Source organism: Dioszegia hungarica (assembly GCF_025882075.1).
Source record: "Dioszegia hungarica strain PDD-24b-2 chromosome Unknown MKK02contig_8, whole genome shotgun sequence".
NCBI lineage: Eukaryota > Fungi > Basidiomycota > Tremellomycetes > Tremellales > Bulleribasidiaceae > Dioszegia > Dioszegia hungarica.
This window is the reverse complement of record NW_026515770.1, coordinates 5,333,833-5,348,350: the sequence shown is the minus strand read 5'-3', so window position 1 is coordinate 5,348,350 and position 14,518 is coordinate 5,333,833. Positions and strand designations below refer to the sequence as shown.

The 14,518-nt window shown below is 56.9% G+C and overlaps 6 protein-coding genes and 1 non-coding gene across 7 annotated transcripts; 4 read left to right on the top strand and 3 right to left on the bottom strand.

Annotated features, from left to right (window-relative positions):
• Positions 1-56: 56 nt before the first annotated feature.
• Positions 57-2,270, top strand: MKK02DRAFT_45818 (X-domain of DnaJ-containing-domain-containing protein; the record flags this gene model as incomplete). Its single annotated transcript, XM_053093628.1, has 13 exons — positions 57-115; positions 203-271; positions 321-561; positions 606-650; positions 702-894; positions 942-1,078; positions 1,139-1,258; positions 1,314-1,418; positions 1,465-1,535; positions 1,581-1,722; positions 1,770-1,889; positions 1,933-2,203; positions 2,248-2,270. 13 exons carry the CDS (start codon positions 57-59, stop codon positions 2,268-2,270), a joined length of 1,596 nt encoding a protein of 531 aa, XP_052946884.1.
• Positions 2,271-2,320: 50 nt separating this feature from the next.
• On the bottom strand, positions 2,321-3,018 carry MKK02DRAFT_45817 (putative 60s ribosomal protein l27; the record flags this gene model as incomplete). Its single annotated transcript, XM_053093627.1, has 3 exons — positions 2,321-2,694; positions 2,739-2,840; positions 2,928-3,018. 3 exons carry the CDS (start codon positions 3,016-3,018, stop codon positions 2,321-2,323), a joined length of 567 nt encoding a protein of 188 aa, XP_052946883.1.
• A 298-nt stretch (positions 3,019-3,316) lies between these two features.
• Positions 3,317-4,983, top strand: MKK02DRAFT_45816 (uncharacterized protein; the record flags this gene model as incomplete). The annotated part of the gene is made up of 6 exons (XM_053093626.1): positions 3,317-3,628; positions 3,663-3,726; positions 3,769-3,878; positions 3,922-4,167; positions 4,200-4,370; positions 4,405-4,983. The coding sequence occupies 6 exons, from the start codon at positions 3,317-3,319 to the stop codon at positions 4,981-4,983; spliced, it is 1,482 nt and encodes a 493-aa protein (XP_052946882.1).
• Positions 4,984-6,041: 1,058 nt separating this feature from the next.
• Positions 6,042-8,569, bottom strand: MKK02DRAFT_27472 (Pre-mRNA-splicing factor CLF1; the record flags this gene model as incomplete). Its single annotated transcript, XM_053087351.1, has 10 exons — positions 6,042-6,392; positions 6,427-6,810; positions 6,843-7,022; positions 7,059-7,178; positions 7,212-7,459; positions 7,495-7,527; positions 7,568-8,093; positions 8,126-8,232; positions 8,266-8,428; positions 8,498-8,569. 10 exons carry the CDS (start codon positions 8,567-8,569, stop codon positions 6,042-6,044), a joined length of 2,184 nt encoding a protein of 727 aa, XP_052946881.1.
• A 366-nt stretch (positions 8,570-8,935) lies between these two features.
• Positions 8,936-9,023, bottom strand: MKK02DRAFT_t50. The gene has a single exon. It is a non-coding gene; the product is annotated as a tRNA-Ala (tRNA).
• An 802-nt stretch (positions 9,024-9,825) lies between these two features.
• On the top strand, positions 9,826-10,805 carry MKK02DRAFT_45814 (uncharacterized protein; the record flags this gene model as incomplete). The annotated part of the gene is made up of 6 exons (XM_053093625.1): positions 9,826-9,855; positions 9,905-9,997; positions 10,091-10,217; positions 10,272-10,410; positions 10,457-10,522; positions 10,577-10,805. 6 exons carry the CDS (start codon positions 9,826-9,828, stop codon positions 10,803-10,805), a joined length of 684 nt encoding a protein of 227 aa, XP_052946880.1.
• Positions 10,806-11,214: 409 nt separating this feature from the next.
• MKK02DRAFT_45813 (uncharacterized protein) lies at positions 11,215-14,465 on the top strand (the record flags this gene model as incomplete). The annotated part of the gene is made up of 8 exons (XM_053093624.1): positions 11,215-11,356; positions 11,403-11,415; positions 11,459-11,641; positions 11,686-11,958; positions 12,001-12,145; positions 12,194-13,139; positions 13,173-13,698; positions 13,742-14,465. The coding sequence occupies 8 exons, from the start codon at positions 11,215-11,217 to the stop codon at positions 14,463-14,465; spliced, it is 2,952 nt and encodes a 983-aa protein (XP_052946879.1).
• Between the last annotated feature and the right edge of the window lie 53 nt (positions 14,466-14,518).

Genomic DNA, 14,518 nt, shown 5'->3' with positions numbered 1-14,518 from the left:
ACTTTTCCGAGATCGACTGAACAAGCTCATTCTGAGCGTTTCGAGCAACGAGCGAGATGTCAACAATAGTTGATGCGCGACCTAGGGGGAGCTACACTCCCGCCGATTGCCCGTCGTAAGTCAAGGTCCTCGTACACCGAAAGCCTAAAGCATGACCGTCCCTACGAGGTCTTGACAATGGGCGCAGGACTGACCGAAGCAGATGCTCTAGTCAGCAAGAGTACCTCGTCCCGCCTACATTCATCGGAAACTTGAGGGTCAGATGCGGCCAGTACGTTGCTTTTGCTCAGCCACTCTATTGCAAGCTGACCCACTGCTAGATGTAAGACGCTGTTCGTACACCCTCAGCCGAAACCGTCCTCCTCTGCCGCAAATGCAGGAACCAGCCGTGCCGGCGCAGCAGGATCAAGCACGGGAGCAAGCGGACGATCAGGCGGGGGAGGCAGGAAGATCGGTACAGATGCCAATCCCATAGATATGGCGTACTACGATGTACTTGGATTGAAGGCGGACTGCTCGGTGGATGAGATCAAGAAGGCATATCGCCGACTTGCCATCAAGGTGAGTGCAGGATGATGAAAGTCCGGACGGTATTGACGATACAGCTCCATCCCGATAAGAATCGCGACGATCCTGATGCCGAGGAGAAGGTGAGTTATCTACTGAGGTCTCGTTGCTTGGAGATCATACTGATGATTCAGTTCAAGGAGATCTCGATAGCATATCAAGTCTTATCTGATCCAGCACTACGACGCAAGTACAACGAGTTTGGCCAAAAGAACGGCGGAGGAGGCGGATCCGAGCCCGCGGGCGGGTTCCAAGATCCCGAAGAGGTCTTTGGCAAGATGTTTGGCGGGGATCGCTTCGAGGACTGGATTGGTACCATCAGTATCGGTGAGTAGCAAAACCCTGCCCATGATACCTGAAGCTGACTCCGGAAGGTAAAGACATGAAGGAGGCGTTCCAACAGCAAGCGGAAGATGGAGATGATGTGACTCTGGACGCAGCTGGGAAGCCGGTCATGTCGAGCGATGCGATGCAGCGGAAGTTGGCGAGGAACAGGGCAAGGTCGGAGCGCGTAAGTGTATCACTGTAGAACGTTGTCATCTGGCTGTCGCGACGCGCTGACACCAGGCAGAAAGCGCAGGAACGGCGAGTCCGCGTAGAGAAGCTGGCTGTGAACCTTTGCAACAAGCTGGCGGTGTTTGCGGAGGGTGCGAAGAATGCGAATGACAAGGACATCGCAGCGCTGTTCAAGGTGAGCAATCAAGCTTCAAGACTCTCATAGAGGTACATCGAGCTGATACACTCAGGAGAAGTGCAGGTTGGAGGCGATCGAGCTGCGGGACGAAAACTACGGAGTTGAGCTCTTGCAAGCTATCGGGCGAGCGTACAAGTCAAAGTCGGACCAGCATCAGGTAAGCGCTATACCTCTTTGCGCAAGGAGGGCACCGCTCAAGTCAGGCTTCATCGCAATTTGCACCGCTCGGCTGGTTCCACGGCGCCAAGAGCACCTTCAACACTGTGTCCGACACGTAAGTCAGTCTACGCATCCCATTAAACCTCGCCTGACAAGGCAGGATGTCGACTCTCAAGTCAGCCATCGAGCTCAAGCAGGTCTTTGACAAGCTGCAACTCGCAGAACAGTCGGGCATGGCGGCAGAGGATTTGCGCAAGCTCGAAGAGCAAGCGGCGGAACAGGGTCTGCGCACAATGTGGAAGGTGGGTCCAGCCCATACGTATCCACGGGTAGATGCTGACTGTTACAGGGTGTCAAGTTGGAAGTAGAGAGTATCTCCAGAGAAACGGCCGAAAAGGTGTTGACCGAGCCGGGCGTGCCAAGAGAGAAATTGGGCATGCGGATGATTGCGCTGGATCTACTCGCCGATGTGAGCTGCTTCTGGATTAGCGGGGGCTCAGCTGACCCGATAGGCGTTCCTTGCTGTCAAGAAGGACGGGGAGATCGAAGACTTTGTCAAAGTCGACACGCCATCCTCGAAGCAACGCGAGGCTGAGGCAGGCAGGACATCTGCTAGTGAAAAGTCAAGATACTCCCAGCAGGCACCAAATGTCCCGCCCCGACCTGCCGCCAGCCAACCCCCTCCAACTCCGCCGAGGCCGACTCGTGCGACGGGAACAACGCCAGACGCGCCTCTATCCGCGGAGGAGCGTGAGAGACTGCTCAAGGAAGCATACAAGGCTTGTGAGTGATGCTATCAGTCGCGTTGAGTGTCGCTGACGTCCCAGATGAGGACAAGCGGCAACCATAGGGATCTCTGGCATACTAGATAGACGTGTTGTATCTAATGGATCTTGTCAATCACAGACCGAGCTCTCCCTCCGCCTCTTTTGGCCATCCCCAGAACCGCCTCTCCCCACCTGACGATTTTACATCCCTCGGCAGCTTCTCATCCCTATCCTTCACGATCCCGATGTACTGCCTCAGCCCCCTTGGCCTCTTCACTGGCGCCAACGCCAGCTCCCTGCCCGCCTGCTGAATTGCCAGATCCGCCTCGGTGGAGTCCACCGCGGATCGCTCGGTATGGGGGAAGGGGAGGTGGTGCGAGTAGAATTTAACGTATCCCGGCTCAAGGGCGAAGAGGGTAAAGTCTTTGCCTTGTCCGACGGATTGGCCGGGGTGAAGGCCAGTGCCTCGCTGGCGGACGATGATCTGGCCGGGGAGGACATATTGATCTGAGAATGAGCATTGTGTCGAAGGTTGGAAGGGAGCATCTCACCTGTGAACTTCTTGACGCCCAGTCGCCGACCAGCAGAATCTCGACCGTTTTTAGATGATCCACCGCCTCGTTTTGTGGCTGTTCGGATCTGAAGGTGGAATGCTACAGGATCAGCGTCTATCCCGGAACAGTGCGCGATAGGAGCGAGGTTTCCATCGCAGGGGCTTCGGAACTTTTGGCGAAACTCACTCGATGGTCCCGCAAAAAGTTGCTGGCGGAGGTCCGAGCCAAGAGGCGCTGCGAGAGCGCGTATACGAGGAAGGGGAGCGGCGCCGAACATCTTTGCGAGGGTTTCGTCTGTGTGGTAAGGGCTGATGTAGAGACGTAGATGGCCAAAGACCAGAGCCAAAACTGACGCTGGTGATCCATTTGGTTCCTCGCTTAATTCGCCAGTTTCCCTTCTGCCTCCACCAGCATCACCAGGGGCACACTGTATAGGGCCTGACTTGTCAGCTTCTTCCTCATCCCCGCATCAACAGCACAGTATGGACGATCTCAATCACATAGATGATGCCCTCAGATCGATCAGGCTCGATGCCTCGGATAGACCCCCACCGCAGTCACTCTCGCTGGACAAGATGTTCTCCCGCGCTCATGCCTGGAGCCTGCGACATCAAGCCGCCGCTGGAGCAAGCGTGATCCGCCCCCCTTCTCCCCCTCGGAGACGGCCCATACAGCCTCTGCCTATGCCCCTAGAGGGTACAACCATCAGCCCACTAGCGGGACTGTTCGAGTACCCCGAACTCATCCCACATGTGCTGGCGGAGTTTGAGCAACCCAAGGACCTTGCGGTCTTATGCAGAGTCAGTAAGGCGTTTGACTGGCTGGTGCGGCGAAGGCTGTACGATCATATCTGGATCAGACCGTGGGAGGAGAACTGCCACTACAAGGTGAGCCGCGGAAAAGAGCTCAGCTGACTTGCAGCTGGTCTTGCTTTTCGAGAGCCTATCCAAGTCGCCACATTTGTGCCGGTTGGTCAAGCGATTAGGTCGGTCGCTTCCTCGTCTCGAGTGAAGTTCCTGACGTACAGATGTACGCTTCTTCCCTCTGTCTGCGAAAGGGGACGACCGCTACGATTTGGATGACCAAGTCAAGGTCGCCATCTCGAGCATGGTCAACCTTGAACATCTTATCTGGACCGTAGGTCTCGCCAGGTACATCTTCACTGGATACTGATCAGCAGCGGGACAAGTCATTACGCCCAGAGATCGTCGAGGAGGTCGCACGGTTACCGCGCCTCCGCACACTCGAGATATCAGGCCACGCCTACCGTTACTACACTCCTCGCCTGTTGGGCAGCATGTCCGCGCTGCAGGATCTGCGCTTCATGATGCCAGACACAACCGTGAGGGACAGCTTGGTACACATCGCACGAGAACTAGGCGAGCGAGCAAATGGCGGATTAAGGGGATTGGGTCTCATCTGCAGAGTAGGTCCATATCAGAGCTGGGCTGACATCAGGACTCGCCCATTATCACAGACGAGCTAGTGAAGGCGTTGTCGAAACACCTCTCTCGGCTTCGACGGCTGACCCTGTGGGGCTGTAGCCGGGTCACCAAGACGAGTGTCTACCAAATCTTGGAGGCAGCGGAGGATCTGGAGGAGTTGTCGATCGATGCTTTGCCCCACTCTGTAAGTGGTAAACCCAAGTCTCGCTGACGCACAGGGTATGCTTGACCTATCTGGTGCCCCCGAATTGCCCAATCTACACAGCTTCTCCCTGTCCATCACACCTCCACATCGGACTCCAGTACAATTGCAGACCGCAGATCTTCCGCTCCTACCGCGGGACCTCAACCTCTCATCTCTCCACATCAACCTCTCCAGCGCTATAGCCCATCTGCCTGTTGGCGGGGTCGAGCACCTCACTTCGCAAGTCGACTTTGGCCGCTTGAAGCGCCTCTCACTCCTCAATATCGTGGTGGCCGCCCAACAGCTATCGGCGCTTATCGATGCCGCACCTCATCTGGACGAGCTATACATCTCGACGAACGGCAAGCAGGCATTGATCGACTGCTCGGAGCTGACTGGACGGCCTCTGCGCATCTTCCACGTCATTGCGCCGGAGAAGTGGGGTCCAACGGCGGATGATCTCGCCGAGCTCGCAGGGAGGCTACCGGAGGTGGAGCAGATTGGGACAGGGAACAGGGTGTACGAGGTGTTTAGAAAGGAAGGAGGCGATGTTGAGCTGGCCAGGTGGGGAAGAACGGTGGTCCCGGGGTACTTTCAGGTGTGGCGGGGGTAGATAAGGGATCTCGATGGACGAGCTATCTCTGATGATGACCTTTGACACGGCGTGCAACTGACTTCTGCTGACACCGGACGAGGTCGAGCTGGCCAGATGGGAAGGGATGGTTGTGCCGGGATACCTCAGGTATGAGGAGGACAAAGGAGGTCACTGAAGTAGTTGTGACATTGACGCAAGAGATGGATGCAGCGGCCTTCTGACGACGCCATTCAAATTCGGCCGAGATCCGATAACCCTTTCAAGTGGCGTGCTTGGAAGACATGGAGAGATGGGAGCGACCGATGATCGTGTTTGATATCACCAGAACTCTTTCAAGTGTCTGGCCCCCCTCACAAGACCCAGAAGCAGAGACCCGAAGCGATCACCAGGATGGACGCGCAACGAATGACCGCCTATCCGAACCCGTGGTCCTCCCAATCCAAGAAGACCCGCTACAAGCAAGGGACGTTTTCACCCGAAGTTGAAAGGCCGAAAAAGATCTCCTCGCGTCCAGAGTGGAGCGCCATGACGAGGTCGCTCGAGAAGATGCTCGTTGCCTTTGGAAGTTGGGCATCTGCGCACGGTATCGCTGAGAAGAGCAAGGTCCCGCACCTAATCGGAAGCACGCTTGGAGAGAGGCTGAATCATGGTATGATGTTACGGAGAGAGGACTGGCTGTGGAGCCTTGGCGCGCTTGAGCAGGACAATCATGCTTGCACGATTGGTCTGGACTGGGAGTTTAGCCGGGAAGGGGAAACCTTCAAATTACGCCTTGCGATTTGGGGGGATGTCCTGCGCGACGGTGTGCCCTGCGTCATGACCGACTCGCCAAGCACCGTGCTGCTCACCGAGTCTGACGAGGGAACTGTGACACGATCGACCCGCAGTCCAGCACGGTTCAGCACAGATATGGGGAATGGCCGAGTCTACCAAGAATTAAATGATCAGCGCCTTGACATTGTCGGGACCCGTAGGCTGAGCTGGTGGACACTGATCACACCGCCGCCAAGCTGAGATTGTAGCGTGAATGAAGTCTATTTTGCGAGACTGCACCTAGCATCGCTTCATAGCTATGGTCATTCTTCTCCGCTCATTTCCACATCACTCCCTGCCCCACCCTCTTCCTCTTCGTCCTCATCATCCGAATCGTCCGGCATGTCGTACGATAGCCCACCCACTCCAGCCCCAGCACCCTTCTGCGCCGCCCACTGCTGAGCAGCCTGGAAGAATTTGAAGGTGGTCGGATTGGCGTCCTTTTCGTCGTCGGGGAAGGCGAGGTCCCAGTACTCTTCGAGCGATCCGCTTCCGTCCTCGGCCTTCCGCCACCGCTTGCGAGTCGCAGGCATCATGTCCTGGACATGTTGCTGGTCGGCGTCGGAACCGTGCGAGTCTTCAAAGTTCTTCCACGCTTCGAGCAGCAGTGCACGCTAGGCGTCAGTTAGGCCTTGACACTGCACTTACATCTTCCTTCTCGCCTCTCGCACGCAACGACTTGTATCCCCGCTCAAACACCTCTCGCGCCAAAGCCGGAACGCCCGCCTCGCCTTCAATCTCGTTCCCATCCTCGTCTTCTCCGCCTCCGAGGGTCGAGATCTCCATGAGCGCGAACGAGATCCAGACTTTGACGTGGGATGTCCGCTCGAGAAGCCGCTCGTAGAGGTTCCTAGCGCGTTCTCGCTCGCCTTCGCCACTCTCAAAGTCGATGAACGCCTTCCATACGACCTCGGGCATATCGAGGGGTTGTTGGACTGCGAGCTCAAAGATGGCGCGGACACGCTCAAAGTCTTCGAGGGCGCTTTCGACCTGGGTCCACTGGATCCAGGCAGAGCTGAGGGAGGGATCGTACTGCTGTCAGCTGGGTCTAGAGCTGGACTTACTGTCAGGAAGCGCTCGTACAGCGTCCGAACTCGGTCAAACTCTCTCAACCTCATTTCCAGCTCGATGTAGCCCGAGAACAGCTTGGGCTTGGGGCACATCCCTACGCCAGCGCCGAGGACCTTGCGAGCAGCATTGATGTCGACTCGGCGGACTTCAAAGTGTGCAAAAGCGAGCCAGAGCTGGGGTCAGCGCGTTCTTGCCTTGATCGGACTTACCTTGGCAAATGTAAATTCCTTGTGGGGTACAATTCTGATGGCAGCCTTGTAAACGTCTCTTGCGCGATCGTAGTCTTTCGTGTCAATTTCTTCGAACGCCGCGTATTGGAGCCAGAGATACTGTCGTCAGCGGAGGTCAGGATATAAACTTACGATGTATCGCCTCCAGTACCGCTTTTCCGTCGCCGGCGGAATATTGGCCACCGCCCGCTCATACACCTCCCGGACCCGCGTCGGCTCGATATCCTCCCCATCTTCTTTGTCCGCGCGGTAGGCGTCCTCCTCCAGCCGAGCCAACGAGAACCAGGCGTCATAGTTGGTGCCATCGTACGCTAATTCCTCCTCGTATTGGATCCGCCGCTTCCCGAGGACGGTTAGTTCAACGCCGGATCTATCGCCATCTAGGGGTCAGCTCGGCGACGTGAGGTGGACATACGTTGCTTCTCAAACTTGGTGTACTGAGCATACACTGATCATTAGCTGTATTCCGACCTCCAGTGGATACTCACAGCTGGCAGATTTTGACCTTGGGAGCCGGGCCAGAGCGAACTTGTAAATCACTCTCGCCCGGTCAAACTCCTTCAATCTCGTCTCCATCCTGGCAAAAGCCCCAAACACCGCCTGAGCCTTCTCCACCTGCTCCTCTTCATCCCCAAAAAACTCCAATGCCGTCTGGAACACCTCCCGCGCCTTATCCGCCCGCGTCCTGTCCTCCTCAAATTTGGCCCATGTCACCCAGTTCTTTGGGATGGGCCGTACGCCAATCCACCGTTCGTATATAGATGAGGCGCGGTCGAGCTCGTTGTATCGCTCCTCGAGCTTGATGTAGGATTTCCACGCATTGTCGTTTGGTTCCCACTGCATCCATCTTTCAAAGATCTGGCGAGCGCCGGCGATATTGAGGAGGAGCTCCTCGAGGTAGACGTACTTGTACCACAGCTGGTCTACGCGGGGGAGGAGGATGATGGCTCGGTCAAAGAGGTTTCGAGCGTGGTTGATGTTTCGCGCTTTGAGCTCCATGTCGGTGTATTTGAGCTGGGGTTAGCCGTGCTTGATTAGGTACTCACCCATACTTCGACGGACCGCGGGTCAACATCCAGCGCCCGTTCGTATACAGACCTCGCCCGGTCAAACTCGTTATGGCTGGCTTCGAACTGGGCATACTTGATCCAGGCTATCATTCAGCTATGGGTTGGTGATGACATACCTCTTATGCTGTCTCGCGAATACCTAATCCGCCCCTCGAATTCTGTCCTCTTTCTTCCCTGGAATTCTCTCAGTTCCTCCAGATCCTGCACACGCTGCTTGGGTGGCTTGATAGCCGGTTCCTGTCGCTCTTGAGCTTCGCGAAGGAGCTGTTCCGAGGTGATCTAGACGGTCAGCCAATATTCTGGCAGGAGAGCACAAAGTTGAGATCTTAGCCAGACCAGCCGACATACCTGAACGGGAGCTGGCGCTCGATTTCGTACGCGTGGCGCACGATCCTTGGGGTCTCTACGTTCGTCCGACATTCTAGCTGATGTGTGGTTGCGTCGTTCTATGTGCAAGCTTCAGTGAGATGGATATGCGACTTGAGGCAGTTGCGAGCAAGTCGGGCAGTGAGCAGTGGCGGACGGAAGCAAATTCAGTGTGGCAGCAGACCTGGCAGCAAGCCACTTGAGCCACTTAGCCAACAAGGCAAGAAGCCCGGGACACTCCTGGGCCAGCCAGCGTTCCCGTATACCCGGATACACGTTTGGATATGATGAACAGAGGCGGGGGGGAGGTATCATCGGGGAGGTCAGGTCACAAACAAGCGTAAGTAACCAAAAAAGTCCCACCAGAGGGATCCAGTGGCCAAAAACCAACCTCAGACCGCCCCGCACTGCAAAAAGCACTGGAGGATACCGGATTCGAACCAGTGACCCCTTCAAACCCACAGAATAGAGCTGCAAATGAAGTATCATACCCCTAGACCAAACCCCCGTGTCCGAATCAGCATTCTCTTGTAATATATCACCGGGTTTGTCGGCCCCACCCGCCTCCTTTCCCAGCTTCCCGGCTCGAGAGCTATCCGGTCTCCTGAGCCTCGAAGACGCGGTAGACACCCTTCACTCTACACTTCGGCCCTTTCAATCCTTGCCCCGACAGCACGATCTTTCCGCTCTGCCGATATCAAAAGTTGCTCCTCGGTCGGGAAAGGAGCGGGTGGGGCTGACAAACCCGCTCATATATTACAGGAGAATGCTGATTCGGACACGGGGGTTTGGTCTAGGGGCCGAGCGCTACGCGCGCGGGCGCTCCGCGTGGACCTTATGAGGATTTCTTGACCCCTTCTTCCCCCCGACTCTTCGACTGCCCCGACCAACTCTCGGAAGGCGATCATGTTGCAGAACGGTGAGGCACAGCGCAGTATACCTTGCTTCGGCGGTAATACCAAGCAGTATTCTGTTCTCAGGCAGGATGAAAGGGAGTGGTGGGGCCAACCTTTGCCTGTCTTGCGTCCATAGACCACATTGACGAGAAAGCAATGGACACCCATGAACCGCCACTTCCGTCCAACCCAAAACCTGAAACGCTGTCCGAAACGGGAAGCCAGGCTGAAACACGTACCATAATCTGATTCCGTATGACGTAGTAGGGCGGTGTGAGGAACCGCGGCGAGCCAATTCCACCTTTGTTGAATTCAACCTAGAGTAACTATACCTTGCCACTCTACTTTGACATATATCGTATAATTCCCACCATCAGCCAATAGTCTCACACTTCGAGCGCGAGGAACAGCGACATGTCTGCAATTGCCGGAAAGTTGGTGATGGTAAGTTAGCGCTCGGCTTGCCACTATGCAGTGACTGACAGCTTTATAGAAGGTGATCTCGAAGAGAGCGGAGCAATACGAACCACCAGATCCGTACTATGAGTACGTCACCGACGCCAGGGGGAAGAAGCAGAAGCAAAAAGTGAGCCATCTGCAGCCGATACTGTGCGCCGGAGGCGGGGGCTGGCCGGCGTGACGAGCGGGAAGAATTACTGAATCAGAGCTGACTATGTAGCGGCCTGTTCCCCCTGGGCTCTCGCAACGAGACGAGAAAGCGCTCAAGAAAATCCGAAAGCGGGCGCACAGGCTGGACAAGGGAATGAACCTTTGTGGATTCCGCGTTGGGTATACATTCTTCATCGGTATGTCTGCTCACAATTTGACCTACGTCCTTACAGAGGGGCTGATAGTGTCAGGTATCATTCCCGGAGCAGGAGATGTCGTGAACGGATTGCTAAACTACAACCTCGTCGTCAAGCCGGCCAAGAAGCTGGATCTGCCCAGTGACCTGGTGACGAGGATGATGTTTAACAACGCGATCTCCATCGGTATGGGGTGAGTAGCACGTCATACACAGAAAGATTACCAGCTGACCGGACAGAGTAGTACCTCTGATAGGAGACGTAGCGATGGCTACTTGGAAGACCAACTCACGTAATGCAGGCCTGTGAGTTTTGATTTCCCCAGAGCTATAGCCCTTGTAACCAGAGCTGACAAGCAGGCTCGAAGCTTTCCTCACGATTCGCGGGCAAGAATACCTCGCTTCGATCCAACAAGGCACCTCTGCCATTCCAGCACAAGGAGAAGAAGGCGTTTCAGCGTCCGAGCTGAGGAAGGCGTTCCTCCCCGGGGCTGGGCAGGGCAGCAGCGCCGCGGAGCAGGGGCGGATCGGGCAGGGGACGGTCTTGCCGCACGAGCGACCTCCACCAGCCGTGCCCGTTAGGAGGTAGGGGATAATGGGGGAGGAGGGGTGTGCCCGAGGTCATATTGTTGTCTATACTGAATATTCTCCATACACGCTAGTAATAATTCGATATGCCGATCTATCTTAGTATCCAGCTGCTCCCTAGACCTACTTGTTGAGACCGAAACAGGACAGCCTTACATGTGCACAGCATCATCCTGCCCGCGGGTCCGAGCCCGAGTCGCCACCCGGCCTAACCCGGTTAACGTCACCGCTTCGCGTCCAAGCGTGTCAACGGTGCATGAAGCCTCCATTCATCCCGCATCTGTACTTCGACTCGATCCGTCAATCAAGTCAGAGAGGGATTGGACTCTTCACCTGATAGCACCGCAGTCCCTTCCCAAGCGACACCCGCTCCAGCAACGCATGATCCCGCGTCCATTTCTGGCTGCCTTATGCCCTCGACCGGCCTCGGGCATGGGGTCTCAGCAGGGCGGCCAGGGCGGCCACAGCAAAGGCAGGGTGAAGGATACTTCTCTCAGACCACTGCGAGTAGCGGAGCGGCTACGAGGGGGGCTCCAGCACGGAAAGCCATACGTGAGTGGACCCTACATCAGCCTATGATGCGAGCTGATGGGATCAGCCATAGCAGTAGAGTAGGTCTTTCGCTATCCTGCTACTATCATACTGACCGTTCAGCGACGCCAGACACCTACTCTCGCCGCTGATCGATACCTTGCCAGCTTTGCCAAATTTGGCGTCTCTACGGACATTTTTGCCTACCTCGCCTCCTCGAATCGGCTCCTCTCACGACTCTCAGCCACAGTTCCAAGGCTACTCCAAGTGGCAGAATGTAGACCTTCAGGATGGGAAGGGGAGATGGTGAGCTACCTACCTCAGGCAGCGAATCCGAGCTGATGCAGTAGCGATCTCCTCCTTGTCTCGGCTGCCGAGTGTGCATTCCGCCTGTACCGTATCAGCTCGAGCAGCATACCGGACCCGCCGCACGTCGAGGAAGAAGCACCCGCTCCGGAGGAGATATTCAGCCTGGAGAAGATCAAGCGGGACAGCGCAACTCGGACCGGCAAGCTGCCAGGCGCCAGAGTTGCAAAGGAGAGGGAGGACGAGATGGTTTTATCGGCGCAGATTGTGGACAGAGGGGAATTGGTGCAAGAGCACGGCCCGCTGATCTTCTGCGTGTGAGTGGATTCCATGCGCATGGCTCCCAAGCTGATAAGCAGAACGTCATCAACTACACCTCGCAAGGGGTCGGCCGACTTGAGACTCGTTCTCGTCGCGCTGAGAACCGGTCACGCGGTGTGGGACGTCAACCTAGGTCAGGGACGTGCAGCAGCTGTATTAGTCTCAGCTCGAACGGTCGCAATTGTCAGTTGCCCGCCATCACATCTCGCTAGGCCCGAGCTGACTTGATAGACGTTGTCACATCCGTCACCCTCCCTCCACCTCTTACACCCCACAACCCTCCAGCCCTTCTACTCGATCCCCGACCTACCCGCTGCTCCCAACTCCCTACCGACCGCCGCACTCGCTGGGCGACTTTTGGCGCTCGTCACAATCGATTCGCCCAGATCTACCGGCTCGGACGGGCTCGGAACGCTCATCACCGCTCAGTCGACCGTCCGGAGTCGGGCAGCGTCAGAAGGACCGACACGCCCTATACCGGCTCGCAGCCCCAACTCGACCTCTGCTGTCATGTCTTCCGCGATCAGCATAGGTGGCGGCGTCGCCAGAGGCGTCTGGGCCGGTCTCAAGATGGGCGCTCAGGCTGCGCAGCAGGCGAACACTGCTCGGCTGGCCAAATCTGCGCCTGCGGATGCTATGCTATCGAGGGGGTTTGAAGATCATGATGGCGTATCCGAGTCGATGGAAGGTAGCGCGATGCTGGATTGTCCGGCGGAGGACGGAGGGGCGGGAAGCTGGATCAAGATCATCGATCTCGGAAGATTGCCGCCGACAGAAGCGCCCATCTCGCCATACGAGACCTCACCGGCGATATCGACCCAAGCCGATCACATCAGGACCGTGGCGCACTTTCGGCTGCCTATTTCGGCATCGAGTGACTACCTCACTCATACTCATTCCCTAGGCGGTTCCGGTCCGACACCCCGAAACCAAACTATAGCTGCTCTCAGCTGGAATTCCGACGGCACGCAGCTCTTTGCCGCTCCGGCGGACGGCCGGGTATTCCACATCTTTCAGCTGTACCCCGATGCCCCAAGAAGGAGGAACAGGGAGACGCAAGGGGACGTTCTGCATCTGTACGAGCTAAACAGGGGAAGTACCGCTGCGACGGTGGAAGGAGTTCTATGGGATCCTGCAGGAAGATGGATAGGGGTAGCGACCGAGCGGGGTACCATTCGTAAGTCGGCAGCACGGGCCGGCTGACGCCTAGATGTCTATCCTATACACCCCTCTGGTGCCCCCGCCGGGACCTGGACGCATCTCAGCACGAAGATCCCCAACCCCGCGCGGCTCTACCCGCTCTCTCAGGTCGTCGAGGCTTCCGCTCGGCTCCGCACGGGACATCCTCTTCACACTACGACTGCTCCCGCTCAGCACTATCCAACTGCATTCTTCTTCGGCAGATGGCAAACCGACCCGCTTCATCCAGGCACATTCTGCCAAGATATCAACGTCTATCATCCCTCCCTCCACGTCATCGAGTTGCAGCGACTTGCAGTCAAGCAGGAGGCAGCGACGAGCCCGATGGCGGTCAGGCGAGCTTCAGCCATGATCAAGCGAGGAAGCGGGATCTCCGAGATGATGCGCCTGAGATCCGCAACTGCCGCGGCGGGAGATAGTGGCGGAGGGAGTCTGTCAGTGGAGCAGGGAGTCAAGGCTAGGTGGAGAGTGCCAAGCGGGGATGTGGAGGATGTCCTGATCAGACCGTCAAGGGTCACTAGATCGCGGTCACTTGCGTGAGTGACGTTCATCAAGTCGCATAGCCTAGCTGACGCTCAGACCCCTGTCTCACCCCCTGTCTCACGCCGAGATTCGGACCTACAGCGTCAACCCCCGCATCCTCCCTTCCTCCATCTACCTCTCTCATCAACTCGACCTCTATACCGCGCCTCATCTGCGAGTGGACTCGCGCTATCCTCTCGTCTACCGCAACGAGGTGGAGGTCAGACCCCCTACCGAGGGGGCATCTTTCGACGAGCCACTCTCGACCGCTCTGCATACCCGCCTTGAATCACCCACGCGAGGCGAGATCCCCGGTCTCCCCAACGGTTTTCCAGGCTCGGGTGGCAAATGGAAAACGCCCATCCCTATCCGCACTGTCGCAGCAGGCGTCGGTGAAGGTCTCGACCGCGTCCGGCATACCTACGCCAAGTCTCAAGCGATCCGGCGGCATCGGCGGGCGAGCGAGCATCTATCCAACCGCCTCAGCTTTGAAGAGGGGACGATCTTTGCCTCGTCTCAGGGCAGTGATCGGCTCGGACTGGACATGGATGACTCGTCCCCTTCATCGGAAGCTGTCCCGGACAGCGCGATAGCTGGGGATGAGGATGAGGAGTGGGCGGAGGGATGGGAGGAGGAGTATCGACATGCCGTGGAGATTGAGGGGGAGCCCGACGATCTTGTTCTGGGTCTGATGGATGAGGAGGGGGAGGATAAGGGGGTGGCGGGAGTTGAGAAAGGAGGTGTGGCGCCACTCGCTCCGCAGGGGAAGAAGAGGCGGTAAGTGTGATCTTGTACGATGACGACCAAGGGGATGTAGTGCTGTCAAGCACCTGA